Raw genomic sequence first — 19,446 nt, forward strand, 5'->3', positions numbered from 1 at the left:
ACCCTAACCCTAACCCTAACCCTAACCCTAACCCTAACCCTAACCCGAACCCGAACCCGAACCCGAACCCGAACCCGAACCCGAACCCGAACCCGAACCCGAACCCGAACCCGAACCCGAACCCTAACCCTAACCCTAACCCGAACCCGAACCCGAACCCGAACCCGAACCCGAACCCGAACCCGAACCCGAACCCGAACCCGAACCCGAACCCGAACCCGAACCCGAACCCTAACCCGAACCCGAACCCTAACCCCCTAACCCCCTAACCCCCTAACCCCCTAACCCCCTAACCCCCTAACCCCCTAACCCCCTAATCCTAATTTTGGGAGTTTGAAGTCCACAAACCTTAAAACTGCCATGTTTGAAAACCACTGTTTTAATCGTACATTATTCTTCAACATTATTCTTTCACTGCATTAGTATAGTCCTTACCTCAGGTAGTCTTCGACTTACTACAACATTTTGTTTCTGAGTTAAGTGAGTTTTGCCCCGTTTTATTACCTGTCCTGCCGACTTCCAGTTGGCACCGCAGGCTCCGTGGATGGTCTTTTAAGACTGCCAGTCCTGCGTCTCTGTAAAAGCCGCCTTGACAGTGCAAACTGGCTGTCTGGCGGTTCAAAAACTCTCCTTCGGGAAAAGAAGGAGAGGAGAGCCGGTGGGCGAGAGTAGAGCTCCCTGAAAGCCCTCTGAAACATTTCCAGAGGCTTGGAGGGTAAGAGCTCCCCAGTCAGCCCGCCAAGAAGCTCTGGAGCCAGGACGACTCTGCAAAGACAGAGTGAGAAGCCGCAATCCGATCCTGCTTTTAAAAGTGAGTTTGACTGATTACAAGCGCAGGCAGAGCGGAAAACAGGAGATCAAGCCTTAAAAGTACAGAGCTTAACTCCGAAGTTACTTTGTTGCAATCTGAATCTTATTGAGCTGGAGGCTGAAGATGGCGTCTTTGTTATGGTTTTGAAAGTGAAAGCCAGAAATGAAAGTGTTTGAAAACTTTGCGCTGGGAGAGTGAATTAGCTGCTTATTAACTGCTGGGAATTGAGAGCTTGTGGAGGGAAAGGAAAAAAAACTATTCTGCCTGGCAAATTAGAGACTATAAATTATAAATTATAAACATCTCCAAAGACTTTGTGGCTTTTAAAGATCTCCTTAAAAGAGGAGGGGGAAAAAATGGCTTCTAGACAAGTGAAACCAGGAGTTGCTAAAGGAGGGGGAGGTTCTCCAGTTGTGTCAGTGGTGACACAGAAAGCACAACTTCCGCCTGATTCGCAGAGCCAGACTCAAAGTCAAGATGCAGCACTTACTGATTTTAAAGAATTTATGAAAGAAGCCATGAATAATCAAGCAACAGCAATGAGAGAAGCTATGAATAAACAAGCCACAGCAATGAATAATTTAACACTACTTGTGGAAGGGAAATTTAAGAAAATTGAGGAGGATATAAGTTCGATCAAGGAAGCGGTTGCAGAGGAACACGATAAAATAAGAGATGATATTGTTTAAAAATTTGGTGGGTGATGCAGAATATTTTGAAAAGAAGGTTGCAATTTACTCCTCAATTGTTCTTACTGGGTATAACTACGGACTGTACAGTAGTAGAGATTAAATTGATTTTGAATCTAATATCAGCAGCTAGGCTGTTGGTAGCGCAATATTGGAAGAAGGACTCTTTGCCTACTATTGAAGAGTGGATACTGAAAGTAACGAACCTAGCAGAAATGGTGAAAATCTCAGCGTACTTGAAGGACTATACACAAGAAAGATATGTCGATACATATCCTACCCCAACCTCCCCCCCCCCCGGACTTCCCAGAGCAAATACAGGATATAGTATTTAACAAACATAAAAAAAACATAAGCTAACTATAGATTTATCTCCCTTTTACACTTTAACTCCCCTTGTTTATATCTATTTCTATATAAATAGTTATATCTGTGAATATAACTATTTAAACCAATTATTGCTTGAAAGTAATCAATCCAACTTCGTTCTTGTCGGTTCTTCAATAATAAGCAAGTCTTCTTTCTTCCAGCATTGCTCAATCAGAGCCCAATTACAATTAACCATCACATCTCCAACCCCTACATATATTAACACATTAACAAAATATTTTAACCAATCTCAAATATTAATCAAATATTGTAAAAACCTTATTTTTACTTTTTACCCCATAAACTTATATTGATTCTTCCTGGAAACATTCCTTACTTAATAGTTTTACATAAACTTATTCATCTTATTCTCTACAAATCCACTGCGTATAATCAAATAACATCTTCACTATTTGATATCTATAAAAAATATTGTAAAAACCTTCCCTCAACCCTTGCACCACTTATATTTTCCTTATAGCCCACAAGTTTATATTTATTCTTCAACAAAACATTCTTTAATATAGTATTAGTGTAACTTAAAACAAAATATAAAAGTTTAAGTAATATCCTTCTTCTAACCCATAAACTTATATTAATTGATCTGCACTGTCCATAACTTTTACATCCCCAATTTATATAAATTTTTCAACAAAGCATTCCTTGAAATATAACTTTAGTGTTAATATACTTCAGGACAAAAGTGAAAATTTGGTCAGTAGCCCATAACAATTCAAACATAACATTACTTAACATAACTTTTCAAAACAGATCATATCCCTAAATACAGGTATAGTCATTCATTTTCACTACTTCATCACTTCATCACTTTCAAAAAAGCCAGCCATTTTTTTTTTCATCCACCTTGAACAATGCTGGGTGTTAACAGCTTTATCGAGAGTTAACTTTCACTTTCACACCCTATTAAGCACAAGCGCCATTTTCTTCACTCCTTTAAGCAGCTTCAAAAAGTATCAATTTAAGCGTGGAATTAAGGGTTTGTTACTTGCAATTGTCTGCTCTTCTGTCTTCACTCTGTCTGCTTAGATAATCAACTTAGATCTCAGTAAAGATTGCAGAAGTGGTCGCAACGTTTTTTCTGCTTAAAGCAGAAGCGCCCTGGATCTCGGAGTTTCATCAGACTTCCTGGGGAGCTCTCACCCTCCAAGCCCCCAAAACTATTTCAGGGGCTTTCGGGGAGCTCTACCTCCATCCGATTGCTCTCCTTTCCCTCTTCTCCCGGGGGAAAGATTTTCCAGCCACCAGACGCTGTCAGGCAGCTTTACAAGATCACAGGGCTGGCGCTCCGAGAGAGAGCGTCCAGCAACGTCGGCGGTGCCATCGGAAGTCGTAAGTCATTTTTTTTAATGCTGTTGTAACTTTGAACAGTCATGAAACGAAAAGTTGTAAGTCAGGGACTACCCATAATAGGTATTCAAGGATTCGATGTCTTGGTTATTTATTTGCCAGATATATTCAACTTTGTAAATATTTTTCCCCTTAGAAGCTCTTTACCTATTAATTTGGGGTACAGAGAAATCCAATGAATTCCTGATCATTGCAGAATACTTTGGGGTTTACTGATTGCTGTTCAGCACTATTGTGGACTGCTGGCTCCCAAAATGAGTTCCGTGTATCTAAGAAAGCCCTTCATCTCTGCTGCAGAGAGAAACTCTTTCAAAAACACTGAACTTCCACAGTTGATGTTCTCATTAAGGATGCTTCTAATCTCAAAAGGTGTTCTAGGTCTGCTATAGAAGAGACATACCGGTAAATATTTAGATATTTTAATTGTAACGGATTTTAGTTGGGATGTTTTAAATCTGGGCCAAAATTTGTTTAATTCCTTTAATAATTTTAAATTTTGTATTGGATGTTTTTTATTCTTGGCTGTTCACCGCCCTGAGTCCAGCAGGAGAAGGGCGGTATAAAAATTTAATAAAATAAATAAATAATAAAATAAAATAAAATAATAATAATAATAAATCACTGCATGCAGAAGATCATAATGTTACTGTGTTTCACTCTGAAATTAGATCTGGGTCCAAGATGCCTTTAGCTGTGGAATGCACTGCAGATCTGATCCGCTGTAAACTCCTAGATGCCTCTGGAATTCTGAAATCCCATGAACTGATCCTGACCTATGGCCTGGCACTGGTGAGGTAAGGGTTGTGAGAAAGAGGGAACAAGCTTCTTACAGAAGCTGCTGTGTAAGATTTATTGGAGAGTCTAGGAAAGAGATAGTTGCATTTTTACAGAAAGATTTTTTTCTACCTCTAATGAAAGCAGCTTCTGAATTCTGAAAGTTTTTCTTTAAAGATACTTTCTTCAAAACTTTGAGCAAAGAACATATTGAAAAACAACAGGAATCTATGTGGGTTCTTCAAACCCGGTCTTTTTTCTGCTAGTAAATGTTCACAATGAACTTACATTTGTAGAATACATTCTATAAATGTATTCATTGTCAATGTCTTCTGCAAGTAACCAGATGTTTACTTTACTCTTCTTCAGATACCAAATGTTCTCTTTACTAATAGCCTTGTCCTAATCTGAAATGGCAACAAACTCTTTTCTAAAGCTGTCTTTAGTTCTGTAAAACAAAGATCTTATCACAAAGATTAGATGGAGCAGTGGGCAGTTTAAGAGATTCCAGCAAACTATTGAACATATACTTAGCTGCAATGAAACTATTTTCTAGTCTGAGCTGCTTATAGTTATGCTTTCTTGAATTACCATATTTTTCAGAGTATAAGACGCACCTTTTTCCCCCAAAAAAGAGGGTGAAAATCTGGGTGCGTCCCACCCAGCTTCTCAAACAGAGGTTTCAGAGGCTGAAAAAAACATCAGAAACGAAGCTTCAGAAAAGAAGCCCCCAAACAGAGCTTCAGAGGCTTTTTTTCTGAAGTTCTGTTTCAGAAGTTTCAGAGGCAGGAAAAAAAGCAAGGCACAGAGCTCACAACCAAGGAACCTGTTGCTAAAATTCATCTCTGGGGACAACTGATTGGGGGTATTCTGGGAGGCTGATCCATCTGCCAATCAGCTTTTTTCTTATTTTCCTCCCCAAAAACTAAGGTGTGTCTTATACTCCGAAAAATACGGTAATAGATGTTAAGTAGTTATTTCATGTGCATTGTTAAGTCATTTAACTGAAAACATACAAGTTTTGTTTCATGAGCATTATTGCTTCAGGTGGTAGCTGAATTGTTATTCTGCATTGTTCTGAATATTATATTGCTTGTCTCTGGGCTCACAAAATTGTTTTAAAACATACATGAAAAAGAAAACTCAAAGATGACAAGAACCGAATGAAAAAGAAACAAACACACACTGTCTACTATAAGGGGCTTCATTCTTGCCAAAGCCCTGGATAAAGAGTCAGATCTTCAAGCCTTTTCAAAACACCAAAGAATGGAACCATCATTTTCCCATTGGAGGGAAAAGCTCATTCTAAAGGGCAGACATGCTTCTGGGGTCCCCAAGAATTGACATTGTTTAATTGAAGAAACCTGGAGCACGCCAGCACTGCCAATTCAAATTGGCAAGGCAGATACTATGGGAGACAGGCAGTCCCTCAAATAACCAGCTCCTCTGCCATGGATCATAATGAACAATTAATTTTAAGATAATAATAATAATAATAATAATAATAATAATAATAATAATAATAATAATAATAATAATAATAATTTTATTTCTATACCGCCCTTCTCCCGAAGGACTCAGGGCGGTGTACAGCCAATTTAAAAACACAAGACACAACAATAATTAAAAATTAAAATAATTAAATAGATTTGGCCGATTTAAAACCCCAAAAATTTAAAATACCCCAATTTAAAATTATTAAGTTGATAGCCCGGCCTGGCGGAACAACAGGGTCTTCAATGCGCAACGAAACACCCGGAGGTCGGAGATCTTGCGTATTTCCGGGGGCAGTTCATTCCACAGGGCTGGGGCTCCCACAGAGAAGGCCCTCCCCCTGGGTGTCGCCAGCCGACATAACTTGGCTGATGGCACCCTGAGGAGACCCTCTCTGTGGGAGCGGACTGGTCGGTGGGAGGCTATTGGTGGCAGAAGACGGTCTCGAAGGTACCCGGGTCCTATGCCATGGAGCGCTTTAAAGGTGGTAACCAACACCTTGAATCGCACCCGGAAGACCACTGGGAGCCAGTGCAGCTCGCGCAGGAGGGGTGTCACGCGGGCACAACGAGTTGCGCCCATAACCACCCGCGCGGCCGCATTCTGGACCAGTTGGAGCCTCCGAGTGCTCTTCAAGGGGAGCCCCATGTAGAGAGCATTACAATAGTCCAGCCGGGAGGTGACAAGGGCATGAGTGACCGTGCGCAAGGCGTCCCGGTCCAGAAAGGGCTGCAACTGGCGGATCAGGCGAACCTGATAAAAGGCCCCCCTGGCCACGGCCGTCATATGCTCTTCTAAAGACAGCCGTGCGTCCAGGAGGACACCCAGATTGCGAGCCCTCTCTGGGGGGGGCAAAGATTCACCCCCAATAGTCAGCGATGGCACCTGCTGACTATATCGGGACGCCGGCAGCCACAGCCACTCGGTCTTGGACGGGTTGAGTCTGAGCCTGTTCCTCCCCATCCAGACCCGCACGGCCTCCAGGCAGCGAGACATCACATCAAGGGCATCGTTGGGGTGGTCTGGGGTGGAGATGTACAGCTGAGTGTCATCAGCGTACAGATGACACTTCACCCCAAAACCACGGATGATCTCACCCACTGGCTTCACATAAATGTTGAACAGAAGGGGCGAGAGGACCGACCCTTGTGGCATTCCCCATGCGAGATGCCTCGAGGTCGACCTCTGCCCCCCTGCCAACACGAACTGCGAGCGGTCGGAGAGGAAGGAGGAGAACCACTGCAGAACGGTGCCCCCTATTCCTAACCCTCTTAACCGCCGCAGCATGATACCATGGTCGATGGTATCAAAAGCCGTTGAGAGATCTAATAGGACTAGGACAGAGGAGCAACCCCTGTCCCGAGCCCTCCAGAGATCATCCACCAACGCGACCAATGCCGTTTCTGTGCTGTGCCCCTGCCTGAAGCCCGACTGGCACGGGTCTAGATAGATAGCTTCATCCAGGTGCCCGGGCAGTTGTCGTGCCACCACACTCTCAACAACCTTCGCCACAAAACGAAGGTTGGAGACCGGACGGTAGTTAGCTAATTCAGCCGGGTCCAGGGAAGGCTTCTTGAGGAGGGGCCTCACCACCGCCTCTTTCAAGGTGGCGGGAAAGGCACCCTCACTCAGAGAAGCAGTTATAATCCCCTGGAGCCAGCCTCGTGCAACCTCCCGGGAGGCCAGTACCAACCAGGAGGGACACAGGTCCAATAAACATGTGGCGGCACTAATCCTACCCAGAACCCTGTCCACATCCTCGGGAGCCACAGGATCAAACTCCTCCCAGATAATATTCTCAAGGCCTGCCCCTGTCTCCTCCCCTGGACTCATCCAATCGGAGTCCAAGCCATCCCGAATCCGAGCGACTTTATCATGCAGGAATTGCACAAAATCCTCAGCGCGGCCAAGATAGTGGCTGAAGGCTGGGAGGATTCTTATTTCTGGGTTTGATTCGGGTTCAAATGATATTCTCAAACACAAGTTGTATCTGAAATCATTCAATACTTCTATCACCCACAGGTTTGTGAATCTCATCACCGAGCGGAAGCAGAAAATGGTTACCGTTCCACTGAGACATCTAGCAAAAGAGGTATAAGAGGTTTGAGTTTATTAAGCTCTGGGAGCTGTGAAATAATTGCATTGCTTCCATTTCTGATTTTAATAATCGTTTGGTTCTTGCTCTAAGCTGAACATCCCAATCTGGATTGTGGATCTCCGTCATGACCTAACCCACGGCACCCTTCCCCAGCTGGTGACTTGCCGAAAAGGTAAGAGGATTTTTTTTTTTATTCTGATGAAGTTAACTTGGTGGTGCAGTGTTTAGAATGCAGTTATTGCAGACTAACTCTGCCCACTGCCAAGAGTTTGATCCTAACTGGCTCAAGATTGACTCAGACTTCCATCCTTCTGAGGTTGGTAAAATGAGGGCCCAATTTATTGAGGGCAATATGCTGATATTGTACACTGCTCAGAGAGTACTGTAAAGCACTATGGAGCTGTATATAAGTCTAAATGCTATTGCTAGTACTATGCAATTAGTAATTGCAAACAGCTAAGCTCAAAGAGCACCACTGTTCAACCTGGAGCTGCATATAGGTAGTCCTTGACTTACGACCACAGTTGAGCCCAAAATTTCCATTGATGAACAAGACAGTTGCTAATTGAGCTTTGCCCCAATTTACAGCCTTTCTTGCCACATTTGTTAAGTAATTATTATCAGGGGATTTCTTATTTTGGGGGAAACAGGGTAGTAACATGATTGTTATATGAGTCTGGCTTCCCCATTGACTTCACAAGACCCTGGGACACTGTAACCATCATAAATATGAGTTAGTTGCCAAGTGTCAAAATTTTGATCACGTGACTATGGGGCTACTGCAATGGTTGTAAGTATGAAAGTATGTATGAAAAACAGTCAAATCACTTTTTTCAGTGCCATTGTAACTTCAAATAGTCAAAAAATGAATGACTGTAAGTCAACCAGTCTGCTCTGAACATTCTTTTTGTATTTTGAGCCTGACACTTCCAAAAATAATTAAAACAGTACTTCCTGCTCTTAAAACAGGCTGTTCCAGCTCTGAAGCAGCTGCAACTATTTCAACACGTTCACTCCTTTCCTCTTAGAATATTCACTTAAAAACAATAAATGCAGAAACAAAGGCAATGTTCCCTTGCTTCGCCATGAAAGCCAGCTCTCTCTCAGTCCAACCCATCTCACAGAGTTATTGTAAGGAAAATAGGAGGAGGAAGGTGTGTTGGATGTTCACCACCTTGAGTTATGGAAGGAAGAAAGAAGGAAGGCCAAAAGACCCAGCTAAAGGCAGTTGATTCCTAGAATAGCTTCCTGAGTAACAGCTACCTGAGTAAACAAGCATGTAATCAATACATTTTTTAAAAAAAGATGAGGGGCAGGTCAGCTCCAAGTTCCTGTATACCTCGGGTGTCAAACTTGCGTTGTCATGATGGCGTCACATGACGTATCAGCAAAGTACCCCTTTGCTAAACCAGGTGTGGGCATGGTCAGTGTGTGATGCATCTGGCCCGCGGGGCGGCGAGTTTGACAGACCTGTTGTATACATTTGTTATTTGATGTGATCCTTAGTGCTTCCTCCAGGTGGTGATGTTGCACTGCAGGGAGCAAATACTACTGTCCCCAGAGGATACATAACTTTCAATCTGCTCTGTAAGTGGTTACTTGTTTGGAAAAGGTTTTAAGCATATAGCATGAGCAAGGGAATAGAAATGTCTCACTCTTCAGGGTGGAAGGAAAATGCAGAATGCTTCTTTCTGCTCCAGATAAGATTTCTCCTCTAGAAGAGTGGAATTGTACCTTTCAGCATGTCTCTGGAGGAAGGGATCTGGAGAAAGCTGTTCCAGATCGTTTGCAGAAATCCAAGTTTTTTTTTTCTTACATTTCCAAAAATGGGGTCTTTGCAAACACTGTTTATTTATCTGATTATTTTTATCCTGCCTTTATTATTTTATAAGTTACACAGAGCAGCAAACATACATAATACTTTTTTTTTTTTTTAATTTGATTTATATGCCGCCCTTCTCCGGAGACTCAGGGCGGCTTACAGTGCGTTAAGCAATAGCCTTCATACTTTTGTATATTTATACAAAGTCAGCTTATTGCCCCCACAAACTGGGTCCTCATTTAACCTACCTTAGAAAGGATGGAAGGCTGAGTCAACCTTGAGCCTTGGAGAGATTCGAACCAGCAGTAAATTGCAGGCAGCTGTGTTAATAACAGGGTGCTTTAAACCACTGTAGTACCAAGGCTCGTGTTTCTTCTTTTTCCCTTTTTTCCCCCCACAACAGCAGCCTTGTGAGGTGAGCTAGGCTGAGAGATTGACTGTCCCAGTCACCCAGCCAGCTTTAATACCTAAGAAAGGACTAGAATTCAGTCTCCTGGTTTCTAGGCTAGCACCTTCACCGCTACACCAAACTGGCTCTCTTTTCTTTTTTTTCTTTTCTTTTCTTTTCTTTTTTCTTCTCTTCTCTTCTCTTCTCTTCTCTTCTCTTTTCTGCCAGGTTTAATGCTTAGATCAGGGAGCTGAGGAAATTGTAGTAGATAAGGGAATAGTAAATAACCGTGAATGCTCTGTGGTTTTACTAATGGCTGTGTGAGGTTTTATGAGTGGATGCAGTAATTTTGTTCTGATGGTAGAAGTGAAGGTTAAGTCAGTGTTTCTACTTTGGCAAAAAGTCTATGGATATTCTCAGTCATCCAGGTCATGGTTGTCCCAAAAGTGGCTCTGGTGGCTCAGCAGACTAAAGCACTGTTATTAACATCCACTTACATCTGCTGCCTGCAATTACTGCAGGTTCGAATCTCACCAAGGCTCAAGGTTGACTCAGCCTTCCATCCTTTCTAAGGTAGGTAAAATGAGGACCCAGATTATGGGGGCAATAAGATGACTTTGTATAAATATACAAAAGTATGAAGGCTATTGCTTAATGCATTGTAAGCCGCCCTGAGTCTCCGGAGAAGGGCGGCATATAAATCAATTTTTTTTTAAAAAGGTGCTTTTTCAGGAGGCAACTGGACTTCCTTGTTTTTTCTTTAAAGACATTTTGCTTCTCATCCAAGAAGCTTCTTCAGCTCTGACAGGATAGTGGGGGATGGAAGGATTTATATTCCTTGCAGACAGCTGGTCATTTACATTCTTTTACAGAGTTGTTGAGGCCACTTGGAGGTTTGTCTGTGTCCTTAGGGTCACCTGAATAGAGCAAACGGTGCGAAGCCTTCTTGGCTGCCAGATGTTTTCTGCCCTGTGTCCTTTCACTGTTGAAGACAGGTGCAGGCTGTTGGGGATGAGTCTATGTTGTTTGCATCTCAAACTGAAGTGCAAATGGTTCCTTCTTGGCTCTCTAAAATAATGCAAACAACCAGCTGTCTGCAAGGAATATAAATCCTTCCATTCCCCACCATCCAGTCAGTCAGACCTGAAGAAGCTTCTTGGATAAGAATCAAAATGTCTCCAAGAAAAAAGGAAGTCCAGTTGCCTCCTGAAAAAGCACCTTTATTTATTTATTTATTGGTTCGATTTATATGCCGCCCTTCTCCGAAGATTCAGGGCGGCTTACAATGCGTTAAGCAATAGCCTTCATACTTTTGTATATACCTGCTTAGTAGGGCTTTCCGCTTAGGCCCCCCCTAAGCGGTGTTCTTTTTTATACAAAGTCAGCTTATTGCCCCAACAATCCGGGTCCTCATTTTACCTACCTCGGAAGAATGGAAGACTGAGTCAACCTTGAGCCTGGTGAGATTTGAACTCGCAATAATTGCAGGCAGCTGGCAGCTAAGTGCTACTTAACAGCACTTTAGTCCGCTGCACCACCAAGGCTCTCTTGGCAACTTGCATGGAATTCTGGGAGTTGAAATCCACATGATGAAGCTTCTTGGATGAGAAGCGAAATGTCTTCTTCCTCAAGGAAAAAAAAGTCCAGTTGCCTTTTGAAAAAGCATCTTTGGGATAACTATTATCTTGTCTATTTTTAATAGTGCTATCCTTTCTTCTCTGCAGGTTGTGATACCGTGCTGGACTGGCTGAGGCGCTCATATTGGAGCTGCCAACTGGGCAATAATTTAGTTGAAGAAGGTGAGGAGGAAACTGAAGAATCATCAGAAGCGGATGGTGAAGATGAGATGGTCAGCAGTCAAGAAGATCCGGAGAAGACACCAAATGAGCAGAAACACCAGGAACTCTGTGGTAGGTGTATTCAGATCTGTTGTTTCTTCTTCTGCACTTAATGTTTTTCTAAAGGATTTTTTTTTTCAATTTCTTTCCCCTAGGAAAAGTCAGAGATGTTTTAAAAATCAACAACTTGAGGTAAGCTCTGTAGATTCCTAATCAGACTAGCAATTTTTGTTTCCATTGAAAATTCTTCAAATGATTAAAGTATAAGTGGAAAAAATGAAGTATGAATTCAAGGTGTTTTGCTTTGATTAAAATGTTATAGTTGGGACTTTCTGATGCAAAGACAAAGTAAAGTCTCCTGATTCACTACTTGCAGCCGGTTGCTTAGCAACCATTCAAAGTTCCAACCTACCTGAAAAAGAGGACTTACGATCTGGATTCAAAGATCTTACTGTCACACAGACACAGTCACATGACCACACTTTGAGTGCTCCGCAACACAGCTGCCTATACCAGGGGTATCAAACTGGCGGCCCACAGGTTGGATGTGTCACGTGCAGGTCATGCTCCGTAAAGGGAAAAAAAGGTTGTGAGACATCGCAATATGTCACGTGACTCGATCTAGTTTGACACCCATGGCCTATACAGTCATTTGCAATGTCCCATATTTTTTATAGTGGTTTTGCTAAAAACCAGCACTTCCAATTTTGGGCAAAACTACATCTGCGGCAAACAATAGGCACTTAACAACCATAGAATTTGCAGGAAAAGGGTAAAATCAGATTGTCATGTGTCCATCATGACATATAAGTGTAATGGCAGGCTCTACAATGGTTGTATGTCGTGGATTTCCCAATACTTTTTCCAATCTTCCAATGTTTCCTGGGATTGGAATAAGTGAGTTCAGAGAATGTCCCAAAGGTGTTTTTTTCAGGAAGCAACTGGACTTTCTTGTCTTTTTTTTGAAGACATTTCATTTCTCATCTAAGAGAAGTGGGGAAGCAATCCTGTGAGAGCTGAAAAAGCTTCTTGGCTGAGAAGCAAAACATCTTCAAAGAAAAAATAAGAAAGTTCAGTTGCCTCCTGAGAAAAGCATCTTTGGGACAACCATGACCTGGATAACTGAGAATCTCTACAGAAGTTCAGAGAATGATTTTTTTTTTGTTCAGGAAGCTACAGTTAGAATATCTGTGGAGATTCTCAGTCATCCAGGTCATGGTTGAACAACTACATTTCAAGAGTTCGTACTTTCTTAAGTTGGAAGGAGAGGCGATCCTTACACCGAAAATGGCCGAAGGGTGGGGGCCAGTGGGTGGGCGGGGCTACATTCGGCGTATAAGACGCACCCAGATTTTCACCCCCTTTTGGGGGGTAAAAAGGTGTGTCTTATACACCAAAAAATACGGTATTTCTTTGATAGCATTGAGGCCATCAAAAAGGCATACGATTACCTCCATGTTAATGCTATAGGACGGAAAACTGTGCCATCCTGTGGCCAAGGCCAGTATTACAAAGAAATATACCTTTCTAATGGGATTTTAAAGTTATTATCCTGCATCTTAATTATTAATGCCTCATTAATATTAAGATGGCAACGGGAGGCCCGTTTGCTGCAACACAGGAACGGGAAAAGAAATCCTGCTTCAAAAGCCTTAAACCGAGTTAATAAGGTCTATTAATATTAATAATGAGGGTTTAATAATAAAGAACAATAACCTTAAAATGCCTTTTAAAAAGTTTATTTCTTTTATACCTGTTTTGACCACAGGATGACACTGTTTTCTATCTATCCTTTAGCTTTAGCATTGAGACCGTCATAGACCTTTTTACCTCGGTGTAAGGCTTTTGAAACAGTAATATTCTTTCTTCTGTACCTGTTGTGTGGCTCCCGGGCCTTCCGTTGCACTATTAATATTAATAAGGCTTTTAATAATAAAGATATGGAATAATAATCTTTAAATGCCATTAAAAAGGGTTGTGTTTTTTTTTCATTTTGTGGCTGCTCTACCTGCTCGGACCACAGGAGGGCACTGTTTTCTGTCACTTAGCAATACCATTGAAGCTATCAAGATCTTACTTTATCGTGGTAGGAGGAAGTAGGGGAAAACTAAGAAGAATGGACAGGAAGTCAGCCATGATGGAAAGCTCCTTTTCGAAGGCACTGGGGGACGGTCACGGTGAACGGACAGGAAGTTAGCCGTGCTAAGGTCGCTGCGCAAGGAAGTTGGAGGGATGATTCAGATGGATGGACTTTATCGTGGTAATAGGAAGTAGGGGAAAAGTAAGAAGAATAGACCGGAAGTCGGCCACCACAGGAAGGTTCTTTCCGAAGGCAATGGGGGTAGGTGGGGGGAGGGTTGCGGTGAAGGAGAGGAAGTCCGTCATGCCGGGAAGGTTTCTCGGAGATGACTGGAGAGCAGGGGTGGGCAATTGTGGCCCTTTTACAACCTGTGGCCTTCAACTCCCAGAATTCCTGAGACAGCTTCGGTGTCCCCTGCTGCCCACCCCTGCTGGAGAGGAAGAAGCCAGCGGCTGTTCGAAGGCGGCCAACGGAAGCCGCTCTTCCCTTTCAGAGGAGCATAGAGTGGCGGTGCTTTTGCTGCCGCTCTGCACTGTGGGGCTTCGCTTCTCTATTGTCAGTACGTTGCCCGCTATGTTTTGTTTTTTTCCTAAGCAATAAAACATAATTGTACCAAAAAGCATGTTTATCTTTTTTTTTCAGCCCTTGGAACACTGCCTCACTACACAAAGCTCTCCTTCCCTCTTTCTCTCCCCCTTGGCTACTTGCTGCCGCTGGACCTCTTAGCTGAGTCCTTCCTGATAAGGGGGGAGGAGAAAGTGGCTCCCAGGAGACCCAACAAAAACATGCAGGTTTATGTATTTTCAAAAGCGATTTATTAGCAGAAGAAAAAAAAATCTCAATTTCAGCATTCTTCCTAACGTGACAACCTCCCCCACCCCCCAGGGGAAGCTGAACTGCTACTCTTTCTCAATACAGGTACTCCAACTTAATGACCATTCAAAGTTACAACCGCACTGAAAAAAGGGACTTAGGACCAATTTTCACAACACTTGCAGCATCCTTGTGGGTCACGTAATAAAAATTTGGATGCTTGCCAACTGGCTAAAACGTCTTTATCTGGTGGAGGGTACCCGATAATCTCTCTGCCTTTTAGAAAATACCTAAACCCCATGACTTCCTATTACTTCTCCTTTCAAACCTATCCATGGCTCTCGTGGAATGAGTTAGCTGTTCTTGGAAGAGATGGCAGAATGGTTTTCTCTTTTATGTTCCAGGGTTTCTAAAACGGCTATAGAAACTGAACCTTCTTTATTTCTTCTTGGGGAGCGCATTTGCTGACATCCTTGTACGTGGATCTGACTTGTCACTTTCCTGCAAAAGCCAACCTCCCATCTCAGAATGGATGCTAGAAGAGCCTAAATGCTGAAAACAAAAAAATCTTTCATTCTTAAACACATGGTGGCAAAAGAAGAAGCAAATGTTGATTCTAATCGTTACCCCGGCATTTTTTTTCTTCAGGACAGTGGCTTTCCAGAGCTGCTTCCGTCCAGTCCTCTTATAACATGCATTTCTGCTGCACTCCCTATAAACCCGATTGAGTGGCCTAGAAGGCTGCAGAATCTGAACCAAAACTGCCTTCGATATTTTACCTGACAAAAACTGTTCTCTGTTGCTGCTTTTGCTGAAGGAAGGCAATTCTGCCTCTACCCCAAGCCAAGTCCCTGAGTTTCATGCTTTTTTTTTCTTGTGAACCAAATGAGTAAACCAAAAAATTGAAATGGCACATTTCTATCAAGCTATGACAATGGTGCATTTGAGATACTACAATTCATTCCACAACTTTCTCTTTCAAGATACTATGCTGTGATGTGGTATGGTATGGCTTGGCATGGCATCATGTTATCTGCTTTGTCTTATAAGACACACAACGTAAATCATCTGGAAGAACAAAACAAACAAAGAATGCCTAAAATGAAGGATAAAGAATGCCTCTTTATGCCTAGAGGGCCCTTTTCCTTAAGACTTTGAATTGTCAGTGAAACTACATTTTCTTGGCAATTGGTCATCTACAGCACTTCTGGCTCCCATGGAGGTCAAAAGTGATCCTGGTGTAGACTTGCACACAACCAGGTCAGGCTCCTTTTGCACATGCACACACACACCCAGGTCGGGCTCCATTCGCACTTGCAAACACCCTGCTCAGATTTCATCACACATGCGTACAAACTCAGGTCAGGCTCCATTTGCATGTACGCACATCCATGTCAAATTCCATTCGCACATGCGCACAGCCAGGTCTGGCTCCATTCGCATGTGTGCACATCCATGTCATTCGCATGTGCACACATCCAGGTCAGACTCCATTCGCACATGCACACACAAACCCAGATCAGGCTCCGTTTGCTCTTGTAGACAGCCAGGTCAGGCTTCATTCACACATTTGTACAAACCCAGGTCAGACTCCTTTTACACTTGCACACATCCAGGTCAGGCTCCATTCACACGTGTGCATACCCAGAGCATGCTCCATTTGCACGTGCGCACTCCCAGGTCAGGCTCCATTCGTACGAGTGTACACACCCAGGTCAGGCTCCTTTTGCACTTGCACAAATCCAGGTCAGGGTACATTCGCACGTGCACATTCACCCAGGTAATACTTTCCAAACCATTTTTCTTTTCATATGAGGCTGTCCTTTATGTGTCTCTTAAAATTCTACCCAACGAAGCCACCTCTTCTTCAAACAAGGGAAAACACTTGCCAGGGATCCCTTTTTATCCCTTCGGATAGGTCCATGTCAGTTCCAGATCCAAGAATGACACCTGGTGATTCTTCCAAGCTGAGTTCTCTTCTTTTAACCCTATAGACAAACTCTTCCCAGACTGAGGACCTCACTATCTGCATCTCTGGGAACTATTAAGGAGGAGCAATCTTCACCCTCTTTCTCAGTCTGAAGAAAGTAAAAAGGCCAGCCTGAAATCAACTCTGAAAAGATTTGGAAACTGCTGCTCCATATTTTGTTTCTAGTTGGTGATAGTTTTGGCAATACTAATACATTCTCATTCTTGTTATTAATTTATTTAAGATAGATAAGTTCTGGCCCAATTCATATAATTATAAATCAGCAAGTAATTACTGGCATGAATGAGTACCAAATCATGTATCAAAGCAGCACTGATAAAACTCATACATCTCTCCAAATACCAAGCTTTACAATGCACCCACTCATTAGTCAACTGATGCTTCCAGAGAAGGAGTCGTTGAGACAACTTAGGAGAATTTGACTCAAGTAAATTCTCTGGAGCACGTGTGAAGGCAGGAATACAAAAGGCACAGTCAACTGAGTCTTTCTATGCCCACTGACCAGTAGTGGGTTGCCCTCGGTTCGCACCGGTTCTATAGAACCGGTAGTAAAACCGGCGGGAGGCTCCGCCCACTGACCTGACATCACCAAAACGCTTCTGCGCATGCGCAGAAGCGCGCGTCCCCGCTTTGCTCGCTCGCATGTCCCCACCGGTGGTAAAGGTAAGTAGAACCCATCCCTGCCACTGACCAATTGTTGCATTCAGAACTTTTTCATATGATTTCAGATGACTGCAAAAGAAGTTGTATAGTCATCTGAAGCATGCCATCCATTTGACTACCCGAGTCGTTTTTCGCTTGCACATGGACTACTCTGTGCACGCAGGTTCAAAGGGGTCTGAAGATACTGAGGATGAGGCGCAAGGTTAGTGTTTTCCAACCTTAGGCACTTGAGGATGTGTGGACTTCCAGCTCCTTGGCTGGGAGTTGAAGTCCAAACATTTTTAAGTGCCCAGAGTTGGGAAACAGTGCATGAGATGTATACATAAAGTCTCTGGGTTTACTATTTGGGGGGATCAGAGTTCAGAATTTCTTTGTAGGGATTATTTTCTTGTCCCCCCCCCCTCCCAAAGTTGTTTTAAACTTAATTTGTTTCAATCACTTTTATTGGCAAAGCAACAAATATTAGCATTTTCTTATTAAAAAAAAAAACAAGAATGAATGAATTTCTACCCATCTACACAGATAAGACTTCAATAAAGATCTTGGATCTTTCCCCAAAATAAGTTGGCAACCTGAACTCAGCACCAGAAACAGGGATGAATGCCTAAGAATATCATTCTCAGACCCTGCAGAGTCTGCATGCTGTTTTCATTTTCCTTTCATTCTGATCTTTAAAAGATTTGGTTCTGTTACAATTGTGAAGGCCTTTGCCAAGTTCTTTTTCCAAAATGAATGGATCAGAAGCCTTAACCATCTTCGGATCTTTGGTTCAACCTGAGCATTGGGCTAAGGTCCAGGACTCCTTTAGTTGGGATGGTGTCCTTTAGTTCTTGAAATCCAGATGGAAATCAGGTTCTCATCCAACAACTGTATAATGAAGATGTGAACCAGTCCATAATGGTGCCATCTCGACATTAATAAACTGTCTAATTAAAATTCTTCGTTTATTCTCATTGTCACCCTCCCCATGTCTACAATTGTTTTTCCCACTTTCCGCAATGCCAGTAATCCTAGGAGTTGCAATCCCAACTCAGGTGGAGAGTTCCTAGTTTAGGAAGCAAACATGATCCCCAAACCCCAATTCTTCCACTTCTGTCAGTTATAAGCCAGATCAGTTTTATCATCACTGGCCTTTTAGGTGGAAAGTCCTATTTTGGTTGAGTTAAATAGGAGTTTGTTTGAAAGAAGCACTGCTGAGGAATGAAAGGAGTTCAAAGCAAGGAAATTCCACCATTCATGGTTGAAACCTGTTTCAAAGGAATGCTTGCTGCCCTGCCCTCTTGAAAAACCTTCTCTGTGCCTGTTACTTCTCCCCAACCAGGTGTTACGTTCAACAGGCAGAAACTGTCATTGGCTAATCTCACGGAATGGTGACTTGCCTCAAGAATGAAGGAATGCAGGAGATCTAGGTCTCAGATTGTACTGATGCAAGATGCTGGTAACTGTTGACCAGAGGATTTTTGACTGAGTATCCAGTCTGGGTTTATTTACTTATTTATTTATCAAATTTATTGACTGCCCATAACTCTGGGGAGATTTAACTGAGGTTCTGTCCTGTCCTTCAGTGAATAAGGGTACAAGGATCTGGGAATTCATTTGAGACTTGGGATACCTGAAACCTTAAAATGTAGAGTGGATATAATAGGCAGAAGGACTTACTAGTAAAATTTCTTATTGAATTTTCAGAAAATGATTGCTGAATCCTATTTTGGGCCATTTTCACTACTGCCTGGCTTAAAAACTCCCAAGACCTCTTCCATTCTTTTCTAAAGATCATTCTTTTGACTACGCATCAGTTTGAAGCTTTCGTCCAATATAGACCGCTTGTTGCGTCTCAACTTCTTTTGTCTCTTGAGATGAACGATCACACCAAGAAGAACACTTGCAGTGATGAAGAGCACCACCCCAGCGACAGCAAGAGTAATAATTGCTGCTTCTACATGCCCGTGGTCTAGCCTTGAGCCAAACAAAATGATGTCATGGGAAATTTTTTCTTCAGAAGCTTCCACATGGTCTTCTTCAGAAGGACCCCCAGTTACCTCCTCAGATGTTTCTGCTAGAAGTCAAACAAATTATGGAAAAGTCAAACTGTGGACCAAGAGGAATTCAATAACTTAAGCCATTGAAAACTGAAGAACAACAGCGATAATTGGGTAATAGCTGACTCAAGTAAATCAAAAACTCCCTATGGTTGGAAAACTAAATGAGGAACATGGCTAAACTGGAAATCCTGTGGAATCGTTTAGAAT

The 19,446-nt window shown here is 42.6% G+C and overlaps 2 protein-coding genes across 2 annotated transcripts in view; one reads left to right on the top strand and one right to left on the bottom strand.

Moving 5' to 3' along the window:
* Window positions 1–3,909: 3,909 nt before the first annotated feature.
* Window positions 3,910–11,797, top strand: LOC148112186 (ribosomal biogenesis protein LAS1L-like). Its single transcript, XM_087877734.1, has 4 exons — window positions 3,910–4,031; window positions 7,528–7,597; window positions 7,694–7,775; window positions 11,538–11,797. The coding sequence occupies exons 1-4, from the start codon at window positions 3,919–3,921 to the stop codon at window positions 11,762–11,764; spliced, it is 492 nt and encodes a 163-aa protein (XP_087733860.1). The 5' UTR covers window positions 3,910–3,918; the 3' UTR covers window positions 11,765–11,797.
* Window positions 11,798–17,622: 5,825 nt separating this feature from the next.
* HEPH (hephaestin) overlaps window positions 17,623–19,446 on the bottom strand; it is a 34,893-nt gene continuing 33,069 nt past the window's right edge. Inside the window, exon 17 of the mRNA XM_087877433.1 lies at window positions 17,623–19,253. Within this exon, the coding sequence (XP_087733559.1) occupies window positions 18,964–19,253 (290 nt within the window). The 3' untranslated portion in view covers window positions 17,623–18,963. The remainder of the gene's footprint in view (window positions 19,254–19,446) is intronic.

Source organism: Pantherophis guttatus, chromosome 12 (assembly GCF_059756535.1).
Source record: "Pantherophis guttatus breed Tessera chromosome 12, ASM5975653v1, whole genome shotgun sequence".
Lineage (NCBI taxonomy): Eukaryota > Metazoa > Chordata > Lepidosauria > Squamata > Colubridae > Pantherophis > Pantherophis guttatus.

Coding starts and splice junctions, on each gene's coding strand:
- LOC148112186 (XM_087877734.1), top strand. CDS start 3,919: ATGCCTTTAGCTGTGGAATGCACTGCAGATCTGATCCGCTGTAAACTC. Junction 7,598..7,693: donor TGAGACATCTAGCAAAAGAG/GTATAAGAGGTT, acceptor TCTTGCTCTAAG/CTGAACATCCCAATCTGGAT. Junction 7,776..11,537: donor GCTGGTGACTTGCCGAAAAG/GTAAGAGGATTT, acceptor TCTTCTCTGCAG/GTTGTGATACCGTGCTGGAC.